This window comes from Saimiri boliviensis, chromosome 2 (genome assembly GCF_048565385.1).
Source record: "Saimiri boliviensis isolate mSaiBol1 chromosome 2, mSaiBol1.pri, whole genome shotgun sequence".
Lineage (NCBI taxonomy): Eukaryota > Metazoa > Chordata > Mammalia > Primates > Cebidae > Saimiri > Saimiri boliviensis.
Window position 1 is genome coordinate 209,325,501 of NC_133450.1, and position 13,119 is coordinate 209,338,619.

Sequence of the window (13,119 nt, forward strand, 5' to 3'; positions counted from 1 at the left end):
ATGGGATGAATAATAAATTACACTTCACAGAAGGCACTGAAGACACGCACTAGAAACCATCCAAAATTAAAGACAGAAAGAAGAAATAATTTTTGAAAATGAAAAAAGTGTTGCTGAGATGAGCAACAACTTTAAGTGACTGAATATACATATTGTTGAAGGAAAAGAAAAATGGAGGGAGTTTTTTTAAATTGACAAAATAATGGCCAAAATTTTTCCAAATTTGATAAAATCATAACCCCACAGATCTAAGAAGTTCAACAAACCCCAAACACAAGAAATAAATGGGTAATAAACAGAAAAGCTTAGAATTGGTCAGATATATACATACATATGGGAATATATAAATATGTATGTATATATAGATATATATATAGAAACAAAGATAGGAATTATGGCAGATTTATAATTTGAAACAATGCAAACAAGAAGACAAAAGTGTAACATCTTTAATTACTAGAATAAAAATCTGTGAATTTAATATTTCACAACCAGCAATAATATCTTACAAAAATAAAATCAGAATGAATGTATCACTAACTGACAAAATATAAGAAATAATAAAAGACATCCCTTAGGCTGAAAAAAAATGACACTAGATGAAAATATGAATGATACTCAAAGAAATGAAGAGTACCAAAGTTAGTATCTACATGGGTAAATATATAAAACATTTATGTCATTACTTAAATATAAAAAAAAATCATTAAGAAAAATAAAATATATAAATTCTGGAATTTCTTTTTTTTTTAATTTATTTTGTTAATTGCATTTTAGGTTTTGGGGTACATGTGAAGAACATGCAAGATTGTTGCATAGGTACACACATGGCAGTGTGGTTTGCTGCCTTCCTTCCCCTCACCTGTATCTGTCATTTCTCCCCATGCTATCTCTTCCCACCTCCCCACCCCCCGTCCCTCCCCCATTTCCCCCCAACGGACCCCAGTGTGTAGTGCTCCCCTCCCTGTGTCCATGTGTTCTCATTGTTCAACACCCACCTATAAGTGAGAACATGCGGTGTTTGATTTTCTGCTCTTGTGTCAGTTTGCTGAGAATGATGGTTTCCAGTGGAATTTCTAACATATATGTGAATAAAATAGATGACAAAAACTGCATAAAGGCTTGGAAGAGAGAAAAAACAGCTTACTATTATAAGATTACTATACTATACTTGAAATAGTATAATATCACTTGAAGGTAACTGTGATATGCTAGATATTCATGTTGTAAACCCTGAAGCAAACACTGAAATCTTTTTAAAAAGACAATTATTGCTAATAAAGTCAACAAAGAAGATATAATGGAATCATAAAAACTATCCAAACAAAAGAAGATAGAAAAAGAAGAGAAATAAAAGATGGGATAATATTTTTAAAGAAGAAGGATGATAAACTTAAACCTAAACATACAAATATCACATTATTCAGCAGGTCATGGACTCTAAAATAAACAAACAAAAAAGTATGACATTAAATATAAATGGTCTAAACACCATAACTTTATGGTCTAAACACCCCCAAATTAATAATGCCAGATTGGATTAAAAAATAAGAACCAACTATATACTATCTTCAATAAACACACTTTAATATAAAGCAATGACAGTATGAAAGTAAAGTAATGGCTGGGTGTGGTGGCTCAAACCTGTAATCCCAGCACTTTGGGAGGCTGAGGCGGGTGGAACATGAGGTTGGGGATTGGGGACCAGCTGGCCAACATGGCAAAACCCCGTCTCTACTAAAAATACAAAAATTGGCCAGGCATGGTAGCAGGCACCTGTAATCCTAGCTACTTGGGAGGCTGAGGCAGGAGAAATACTTGAATCCAGGAGGTGAAAATTGCAATGAGGTGAGATCACACCATTGCACTTCAGCCTGGGTAACAAGAGCAACATTCCATCTCAAAAAAATAAATAAATAAAGTAAAGTAATGCAAAATGATAGACTTTAACACTAATCAAAAGAAAGCTAGTGTGCTCAAAGTAGATTTCAGAACAAAGAATGTCATAGAAATATGTAAGACCACTTCACAATGATAAAGGGATCCATTCATCAAGATAATATAAAAATTCTAAATGTATATGAGCTTAATAACAATAACTTCAAAATATATAAAGTAAAAACTGATAAAGCTGAAGAAGAAATAAGTCCATAATTATAATAAGAGATTTCAAAATCCCTCTCTCAATTATTGATACAAGAAGAAGACAGAAAATCAGAAAGGCTCTAGAACACCTGAATAACATAAATAACCAATTTTATCTAACAGGCATTTATAGAATACTCTACCCACAGATAAGAAAATGCACATTATTTTAAAGTGGATACTGAATACAGTAGTAGACCATCTAGACCCAAAACTAGTCTTTATAAATTTAAAATGTTTAAAGTCATAAAAACATACTTTCTGAATATAGCTGAATAAAATTAAAAATCAATAATAAAAATTCCTGAAAAATCCCCAAATATTTGAAAACTAAGTGTCATGCTTCTAAATAACTCATGAGTCACAGAAGAAAACAAAAGAGAAATTGGAAATGTTTTTAATTGAAAGAAAATGAAAACACAATATAATACAATCTTTGAGATACTACTAACACAGTAGTTAGAGGGAATGTCTCCATTACAAGAAAGGTCTCAAATCAATAGCCCCAGCTACCATTAAAAAAAAAAAAAAAATGAGAAGAAAACCAAACTTAAAATAAGCCAAACAAAGAAAATAATAAAGATTAGAGTATAAATTAATGAAATAGGAAACAATAGCAAAAACAGATAAAACCAAAAGCTGATTATTTGAAAACATAAATAAATGTCATAGCCATCTTGCCAAACCAATCTATAAAAAAAAGATAGGAGACACACATTACCAATATCAAGATGAGACTAATATCACTATAATTTCAACAGATTTCAAAAGCATAATAACAGAATGTCATGAACAACTTTTGCCAATAAATTTGATAATTTACATAGAATGAACAAGTTCTTTAAAACACCCAACCTGCCAAAGATCACTTAAGAAGAAATAGATAATTTAAATAAATCTGTATCTATTACATGATTAAATTAGTAGTTAAAAACTTTCTTGCAAGAAAAGGTCTAAGCCCAGATGCCTTCACTGATGAATTGCACAAAACAATTAAGAAAAAAATACTAGCAATTTTAACCAAACTGTTTCTCTGAGAAGACAGATACATTTCAGAAAACTGAAAAGGAGAAAATGTTTTATAATTCATTTTGTGAGACCAGAATTATCCTGATTTTAAAAAATATATATAAAACAACCTATATTCCTGGGATAAATATCACGTGGTAGGTTGTTTTATAATATGAAAATCTATAAATGTGACTTACCATATTAACAAACTTAGAGAGTTAAACTATATAATCATTTCAACAGATACAGAAATTCAACATCAATTTCTAATGGAAACAAAACAAAGCCTTTGCAGCAGACTAGAAAGAGAAGATACCTTCTTTGATGTAATCAAGGTAAAAACAAAACAAAACAACTAGCATCATACCTAATGGTGAAATACTAAATGCCTGAGATTAGAAAAAGAGGCAAAGTAATCTGATCTTACCACTTCTGTTCAATATAGTACTAAAGTTACTCATTAGAGCAATTAGACAAGTAATACATAAATAAATGTCATCAAAAGTATAAAGAAAGAAATATAATTGTCTCTGTATGCAGATGACATGATCATATATACAGAAAACTTTAGGAGGAACTGAGCTTTCCAAGACTGGAGGCATGTAATCAGTGCATGTTGAAGGGTGTACTGAAATGTTAAAGAGAAAGCAAGATTAGATGATCTCCTAAGATCCTTCCAACCCTGAAATTTTTCTGCTGATATAGAAGAGGTACTCCAAAGCAAATAATGGAGTATGCCAAATAGTAGAGAGAATGAGTGAAGGCACTATGTCGAGAGGGAGAAGACTTTGTGCTGAAGGGGTCAAGAAGCCTTTGTGAAAGAAGCAACACTTGAGTTTTGATGTAGTCTCTGCGTGGTCTGTAAGAACAAGCACTGTGCTGGGCCTTAAACAGACCTGGTTATAAAGCCTGGCTCTGCCATACGTGCTTATGGGACTTCAGGAAAGTCACATACCTCTTTGGGATTTACTTACTTTATCTGTAAAACAAAGTTCATGATCAGTCATAAGTTACATTTTTGTTTGTTTGTTTGAATTCTGAGAATGGCATGCTATAGAGATGTGATAGACATGTGAAGCATTATTGTTAAAGTGTAAGCCCACTGTTGGAGCACTTTTATTTCCCTTGGTTATCTGTGGTTTACAAACCTCTGCTATTACAAAACAGCACTCCAGAAGGACAAAGACACACACACACACACACACACACACACACACACAAAATACATACCCACCCATTCACAGACAGTGGTAAATCTCACCCCCTTAAAAATAATGTATATGCAGATAACCACAAACATGCAGTTCAGTTGCCCACACACATTCAGACACATAGTCTTGCACAAACACATATATACTCCCTACGGAGTCAAAAGTCAGAATTAACAAAGTTTGAAAGATGAGGCAAAATCAGCTGCCCAATTGCTGCTCCATGACCCATCCCTCTGTCAAAGTGATGCCCACTCCAGTCTGTTCTGTCTCTTTCAGCCAATAATGTGGAAAAAGCCACATCAATTCCAGGACACCTATTAGCAGCCAACTTGACTTCTCATGTTGTCTATAATCTGGGCCTTTCTCTTTTTGACTTATTTCACATTCACAGCCTCATTTTATCTCTTTCTTCCCAATTTCAGAGGAAGCAAAGCAAAAATAGCCCAGAGAGGAATATGAGAGGTATAGGAGAGAGACAGGGAGAAGACAGGAAGATAGAAGAAGAAGGAACAATAAAGGTCTCTTCATTCATTTATTATTCATTCATCAACAAATATTTGAATGCCAGACTTTGTGATAGGTGTTGGAAATTCATCTATGAGTAACATGGAAAAGGCATCTTTCCTTTCGGAGTTTATAATTTAATTGGGCAAATAATTATACTTCCTTCATTATTTAAAAACCTAAGTCTTGGTTCAGGATTAAAATTATAAATTTGAGGAGATATCACAAACTGAATAACCTTGGATTAGTCTCAATGTTCTAATCTGTGAAATGGGCACAATAATCACTAGCCCTCCTAAAATTGTGAGGATTCAGAAAGATGCTAAACAAAGCACTTAGCTCAGTGTCTGGCACAAAAAATAGGTGTCTAATTGATGTTTTCTGGCTGGAAAATAATAATTGCTGAATGGAAGTCTCGTTAGAGAATAGAGACTATAAACCCCAGTACAGATCACAGGTGAACACTTCACTGCTTGGCAGGGACAGTGATTTAGAAGAACTCAGGAATAATGTTCTGAGTGATAATCAAAGGTATCCCTCTTAAAAGCCAACATTCTCAAATAAATGCTCCTGCATGCTGATATCACTTCCAATTCTCTCTTTTCCAGCACTAGATAATGAAGACTCCAGGTATATCTCACTAGAAAGCCAAATGTGTCAATTTCTCTACCTCAGTTCCAGAGATAATGTATCTACGGATCAAGGCCTTCAAACAGGAAACTTGCAGCCGTTTCCAGATAGAGAAAGGTCAAATTATCTTCAGAATCAACTAGGTCTTTGATACAATATTTTAAAGGTCCAACTCAGAGAATCAGAAACTCTTTCTAACAACAGCTTGCTACCTCTGCTTGCACAAATTCATGCAAAACAGCACACAAGGAAGGGCCGTGAAAAATCACTGAACAATGAAATCTCCCAATGCCTTCCCAAGACAGATGAAACCAAGTCTTCAAAGACAAAAGAAAATCCCAATTTCCCTCCTCTGTCATACTACCCCAAGAAAATGAGAAGTCAGGAACCTACCTGTGTACAGGTCAGTGTCTGTGTATTCATCCACTTTCTTATGCTGCAGAATATAGTCGGAAACCTTGGTCCCAATAGCCGGCTGAACATCCACCCACTCCAAGGAGACCACAGTACTGGAGGGTTCCACTGTTGGGGACAGCCGCAGCCTATGAGAAGTGAAAAGAAAGATTCTTGTTTGGCAGCCAGCACCAGCTGGGGCCCAAAAGAGTCTGCATGTGTCAAGATGAAGCATAGGTTTCAGTCTGAATTCAAATCTTGATTCCACCCACCACCACCACCACCAACTTGCATGATTTTAGGCAAGTTATTTCCCCTCTCATGGCCTCTGTTTCCTCATCCATAAAATAGGAATACAAGGAGCCACCTTTCAAGATCAATGTATAATTACATAAATTAATCCATCCATACAATATGGGCTCAGTGGCAGTTTATCAGTTTTCCATATATTTATACTATATCCTCAATGATGCTTCACTTTCCATTAAATTGGCAGTGCCTTCAAAAAAAGGAACTTTCCATTTTTCTGTCATTCTCTTCAATACCCACAGTGTATTAGCTAACTTTTTAATATCCTTAAGTAAATACTCTCTTGAAAGGAGAAAAAATCCTGGACTAAATCTTTTTGCGAAATAAGAAAAAAATAGAATGATTAAAGGTTAGAATTAGAATCGTCCTTAGAAATGATGAAGTTTAATTCTCTCATTTCACAAAATGGGGAAAGGCTCAAAAAAAAAAAAAAAAGTAAACAGTATGCACAGGTCGCACAGCAAGCTGAGGACAGGACCGTGATGGTAACTTTGCTTATCCTTATCCCAGGTTCCTTTCTGCCACGATACCACACTGTCTCTTCAAAGACTGTCTTACAACGTGATTCTTCTCACCCACAGAGGTTGATTATGGGACTTTGTTTTCCAGTATTGGTTCCTGCACCTCTCTCATGCTTCTCATACCACTATTCCCTCTTAATCACACACCTGCAACCACAGTGACTTTCCTTTACTTGCTCAAATGGTGAATTTCCAGAGTCTGGGCCTTCTCAAATGCTGTTCCTTCTGCCTGACATGTGATTCTCACCACTAGTTGCCTAGCTGGTGTCTACCCTAATTTAGATCTCTTCAAAGAGCTTTCCTGGACTATTTCTTCTCTCTTCCGACTAAAACATCTCCCTATTATTCTCTCTAATAGCACTTCTTTGTTTCTTTTTCATATTTTTCTTATTTGAAAAATTTTGTTTTTGAGAAAGAGTCTCACTGTCACCCAGGCTGGAGTACAGTGGTGAAAGCATAGATCACTTCAGCCTTAAACTCCTGGATTCAAGTGATCTTCCCACCTCTGCTTCCCTAGTAGCTGGGACTACAGGTATGAGCCACCACTTGAGCTGTTTTTTAAATTATTATTTTTATATTTTGTAGAGACGAGATCTCACTATGTTGCCCAAGCTGGTCTCAACTCCTGGCCTCAAGAGATCCTCCTACCTCAGCCTCCTAAAGTGCTGGGATTACAGGCCTGAGCCATGGTGCTCAGCCCTTACTTAAACTTTTAGGCCGGGCGCGGTGGCTCAAGCCTGTAATCCCAGCACTTTGGGAGGCCGAGGCGGGTGGATCACAAGGTCGAGAGATCGAGACCAACCTGGTCAACATGGTGAAACCCCGTCTCTACTAAAAATACAAAAAAATTAGCTGGGCATGGTGGCACGTGCCTGTAATCCCAGCTACTCAGGAGGCTGAGGCAGGAGAATTGCCTGAACCCAGGAGGCGGAGGTTGCGGTGAGCCGATATCGCGCCATTGCACTCCAGCCTGGGTAACAAGAGCAAAACTCCGTCTCAAAAAAAAAAAAAAAAAAAAAAAAACTTTTAAACTGTATTTTATTTTCCTGTTTTTGTTCTGGCATCTATCTCATCCACTAAGTTGTCAGTTCCCTAAGTACAAGGACTATGCCTATCCTGTTCATTGACATGTTTCTCAGTGCATGACTCATAGTAGGTGTTCAAAATCATTTGTTGAATGAATGAATAAAATGAAGTTTCATAGAAGAGGTTCTCTAGTTTATCTCAGTAGCCCCATTGCCCAACACAAGACCTGACAAAGTAGTCAGCTGCCTAGTAAGCTTTTGCTGAATGGGTACCTGAAGGAAGAAATGATAAACTGAGCGGCATCATTTAAAACAGCGTACACTGCAACATCAGTGTCTGCTCCGTGCCACATTTCTGTTCTGCCAAAGCTCCCTTCTTTCCTAAAACAGGAGGTAGGCTCCAGGGTCTTTGTGGATCTTGTTAGGCACCTTAGGAGCAGGAGCAAGTCATGCCACGGGCTAGCAGGACAGGAGCGTGAGTCCATGAAAACGGACGGCCAAAGGAAAAGGGGCCATACATACGTACACCGGCTGCGGAAGGGGGCTGCAGTTGGGGAGCCCGCTGGCATCAAAGGCACTGAGGTCACACCTGCACCAGTCATCAATCACATCTCCTTTCCCCGAGCACCAGTAGGAACTCATCAGTGCACTCTTGAAGGCCTGGAAAAAAGGACGACACAATACACAATGACGACAATCGGGGAGAGACTGAGAGTAAACATGCTGATGGCCATGATGTGAGCCAACGAGAGCTTCAGAGTAGCCTCTTTAAGCAAGTCACCACCTACTCCCTGAATCCCTTACACTCTACTATCAGATTCTCCCATCCTGAGCCATTCCCTCCCGCGAAGCCAGAAGGATCACTAAGAAACAACAGTCACTGTATCCATTGAGAACGTTCCCTGGGCTTGGCACTCTGCCTGCGTTAACTTATTTAATCTTCACAACAACCTCACACAAAAGATAATATTATTATAATTTCCTGTTTTGCAAGTTGGAAAACTGAAGCACACAGAGAGTAAATAACTTGACTGAGGTTTACAGATAGCAAGTGATAGAACTAGCATCCAACCCAAGGCAATCTGGCTCCAAAGCCTGCCGTCTTAAACACCTTGCTGTGACGCCTTTTATAGAAGCCTGACTGTCTCATTGCACTGCTTAAAAACCTTCAAAGTTTCCTACAGTCTTTGAGATAAAGTCTAAATACCTTATCCTCACTCCTGGCCACCTTTCCATCTCCCAGCACTCTTCTAACTTTCTTTGCACAGTATCGTCCATTCTCATGCACCCACATAATTTCCACCGACAGTGAATTACCGTTTATGTAAAGTGTAAAGAGGGCCACAGTTTGCTGACCTTTGCTCTAAATGATAATCAATGTTCTATTTAATTGGAAGGTGCTTCAGTCTTTTTTAAACATACACACGAGCACCACACACACACACACATAGACACACACACACACACACACGCACACACGCGCGCATGTGCGCACACTTACATACACACACTGTTCTCTGCCTGGAATATTACTTTTCTGTACTCCAGTGTACTCTTTTGGTCTCAAATAGGAAGCTTTAATCTGGGAAGCCCACTCTAACTTTCTTATAAGAGTCTAGAACCATGCTCCTCTTCTGGACACTATAACACACCTGACCATACCTACCCACGCATTTCCTTGCCTGTCTCTCCCAACATCACTGGTCCCACCAAGGGCAAGGGCAAGGCCTTATTCACAGGAATATTTTTGGGACCTAGCATAGTTATTCAGTCAACAGTCAGTAAATAAATGAATGGACACTGAAAAATGGATCATTAATATTTGGTAGTAAAGAGAACTTGGAACTTTTTTCAGTTTAGCACAACACAGGACAGGACTCAAGTTTTACCTTCATTCCCCTCACTTGGGTTCTGTTATGGAAGATAACTTCAGTGTGTGCTTGATGCTAGCACTGACATTTCAAGGCGTGGGAGATTCTGAATGAATGACAGCTGTCTTTAAAATGTAAGGATTTCAGAGACTGCTGATCTTTTATTCATTTGGTAGCTATGTGATTTACCTACTCTATATGATGTTCTTATTTTTCATTTCTTTCATATTTTTTATTTTTGATGGGCTTTTAAATAAAAGTTGCACACTGCTAAGGGCACCTGATTACCTAGATGTCACTTTTTTCATTCTGCATTGTCTAAAAGATTCAAGTAGAACACATTTGTATAAAGAGGTCCGGGGTCTCCCACCTGAGTGACCAAGAACACAGAACTAGAAGGAGAAGGTGTTTATCAAGAGTGTTCCTGTGTAAGCTTCCATCACATTTCTCCTGGAAGTTGACAAAAAGTCTCCAATTATTTCTGCCATACATTCTTATTCATATTTTCTCCTAAGGGTGAATGAATGATCAAATTTCACCTAAGTGTCCTGACCCAAAGAAATAAAAAATAATTACAATTAATATTCAAGAAACACTCAGTGGCACAGCACATGGTGCTTTAAGTGCATTAAAAATGTAATCATCACAATAATCCTGAGATACAGATATTATGATCCTCATTTATACATGAGGAAACTAGGAATCAGAGCAGTTGAGTAATTTTCCCAAGATCACACAGCAAGTAAATGGTGGAAGCAGAATCCCAGCCCAGATCTTTGTGACTTCCAAGTGCAGATCTTTTCTGTTTAACAATTCTGAGCCATGGGATTAATCTCAAGTAGGGTTGCCAGATTCCGTAAATAAAAACATAGGGTGCTCAGTTAAATTCAAATTCCAGACAATTTTTTTTTTAGTGTAAGTATATTTTATAAGCGATTTGCATATAAAGTGCCTGGGCCAGGTTATGTCACACAGTAAGAACACTGTTCCTACTAGGTGCCAGAACCTATGCTGAGAACAAATGTCCATTCTCTAGCCAGCACCAGAGGGAGGCACTCTCATGAGGACAGAAACCAGATGCAACTGCATGAGGTCATGCTGACAGTTAGATATTTTCTTGCTCCCTTTGCAGGTTCCCCTTTATCAAAATTGATGTGCATAACTACTGATGGCTTAAAATTCTGTAACATCTCCAGCCAGCATTAGGGGCTTAATTACCATAATGGTGAAACCCAGGGCCATGGGTGAAAGGTGACACAGATGGGAAGATTGCACTGGACAACACCAATGGGAAGAGAGAGAACATACTCTGTGTGTGTGTGTGTGTGTGTGTGTGTGTGTGTGTGTGTGTGTGCACACGCACGCTTGGTTTTTGTCATAAATAGGAACTTGAGCTTGAGGAAAACAAAACAGGAAATCTCTCTGGACTTTGTGAGTTTCACCATCCAAGCAGTTCTTGGGAAGAAATCCTGCCTGTAAGAATCCTCATCCACTGGCTCTTTCCCAAAACCCCGAGGAACAGAATGGGGACTGGTGCAATGGCCAGGCAAACACTGGATAGAAAACAAACACACCCGGATAAAAGGCCGACATCAAACAGGGAGCCCTCATAAGGCTGCCGAAGCCAGCATTGTGTCAATGCAGGATCACTCTTTGCTTACCTCTTCAGTTCTTGCAACACTTCATCCAGAGTCCAATTAGATCCCAGGGGAGGAAAACCATAGAATGTTCCAGCTTCATAGGACTCTGTAAACCATCTAATCTAATCCATTTTGCAGATGCAGATACAGTGAGAGAGGCTAGCTGGCTGGACCAAGGTGATAGAGCAACTTCATGATGAAACTACTCTATCCCTCCATTTAGTGCTCAAAATTACCCATTGAGATGGATGTTCAATATCCACTTACAGAAAAACATGGAGGGAGAGGGAGGGACTTGAACTAAAGTCCATTTGCATCCTTGTACCCTTGACCTTGCTAGGTCACACAGGAACGACAAATGCCAAGACTTCATCCAAAATATCCTGTTCAGCTGCTCTGCTTGCGTCATGTGCTTCTATGTGTGCATGTGTTGTCTGCATGTGTATATGTCTCTGTGTGTTTGAGAGAAAATGAAAACGTACACTGGAGGTATTGCTGACTCCTGGCTTTTGGTCAGTAGAGGGACCTGAGAAACAAATTCTGTACTGAATGGTTATATACACATGGCCACTGGTTTTCATAACAAAGAAGGTTTGCATTTCCACAACTTGTAAATGCTTCCAACTTCTGGCTAATTAGCTAGCAAACCAAGCTGGGCAAGAGGAGAACAGAGCCACAAAAATATTAAGCAATTAAAAAAAAAAAAAAAAACTTAGGATGTATTTCTGACTCTGACTCTCTTGTTACTTTCCTTTTTGAACTTGCATAAAAGATTCCTCATTAAGCCTCAATTTCCCTATCTACAAATGAGGGTGTAGAAGATATGTTTTCTAAGGTTTAAGCTGAGTACACATTCACTGAACTTCCTTTTTTTTTTTTTTTTTTTTTTTTGAGACTGAGTTTCGCTCTTGTTACCCAGGCTGGAGTGCAATGGCGCGATCTCGGCTCACCGCAACCTCCGCCTCCTGGGTTCAGGCAATTCTCCTGCCTCAGCCTCCCAAGTAGCTGGGATTACAGGCACGTGCCACCATGCCCAGCTAATTTTTTGTATTTTTAGTAGAGACGGGGTTTCACCATGTTGACCAGGTTGGTCTCGATCTGTCGACCTCGTGATCCACCCGCCTCGGCCTCCCAAAGTGCTGGGATTACAGGCTTGAGCCACCGCGCCCGGCCTCACTGAACTTCCTATAACATACCTTGTGCCTTCCAGAACTAGAAAGGGGATGAACAAGACCTAGTCACTAAGTTCAAAGGATCCATGGTTTACTAGCAAAGACACACACATAAACAATTAGAATTACTATAGTTCAAATGCTATGAAGTAATACACAGAAGGAATACAGAAGGAAGGGGGCACTTCTAGCTCTAAAATGATGACAATATCTTAAGAATCTTAAACTTTAGGTAAATACCCTGTATTTAAGATATTTAGAAACATCTACATAGAATGTCACTAAGCCCATGAATTAAATTCCACACTCTATACTTGAAACGACTGTAATTTTTACACTAAAAATTATTCCCACATGCTGATACCAAGTCAGTTATTTTTGATAGTAAGATGGTTCCAGTCTGTATGACTCCATAAAGATGCTCTGAAATGCTTATTCAATGCCTAATGGATTTCATCTCCATGGTACTAATAAACTTGGCCATGTGACTGCTCAACCCATAGCAAATGAGGAGGGGAAAGGCTTTCTAGAGAAAAAAACAATCCATTATCTTTTTACTCACTGGCTCCATTTTAGGGCCAAACACAGTATCTAGCATTTAACATAAGGCAGTTAATGTTTGTTGAATTAAAAGTTCACATGGAATGCTGAATAAAACAAACCAAATAAGTGATAACAGCAAAGAAA

At 38.3% G+C, this 13,119-nt stretch overlaps 1 protein-coding gene across 9 annotated transcripts in view; it reads right to left on the reverse strand.

Annotated features, from left to right (window-relative positions):
- ASTN2 (astrotactin 2) overlaps positions 1–13,119 on the reverse strand; it is a 959,402-nt gene that overhangs the window by 170,289 nt on the left and 775,994 nt on the right. For all 9 annotated transcript variants that reach the window (XM_074395240.1, XM_074395241.1, XM_003925189.4 and 6 more), the window contains 2 exons: positions 8,276–8,409; positions 5,895–6,043 (listed from right to left, as the gene is read on the reverse strand). In XM_074395240.1, coding sequence (XP_074251341.1) covers positions 5,895–6,043; positions 8,276–8,409 — 283 coding nt within the window. The remainder of the gene's footprint in view (positions 1–5,894; positions 6,044–8,275; positions 8,410–13,119) is intronic.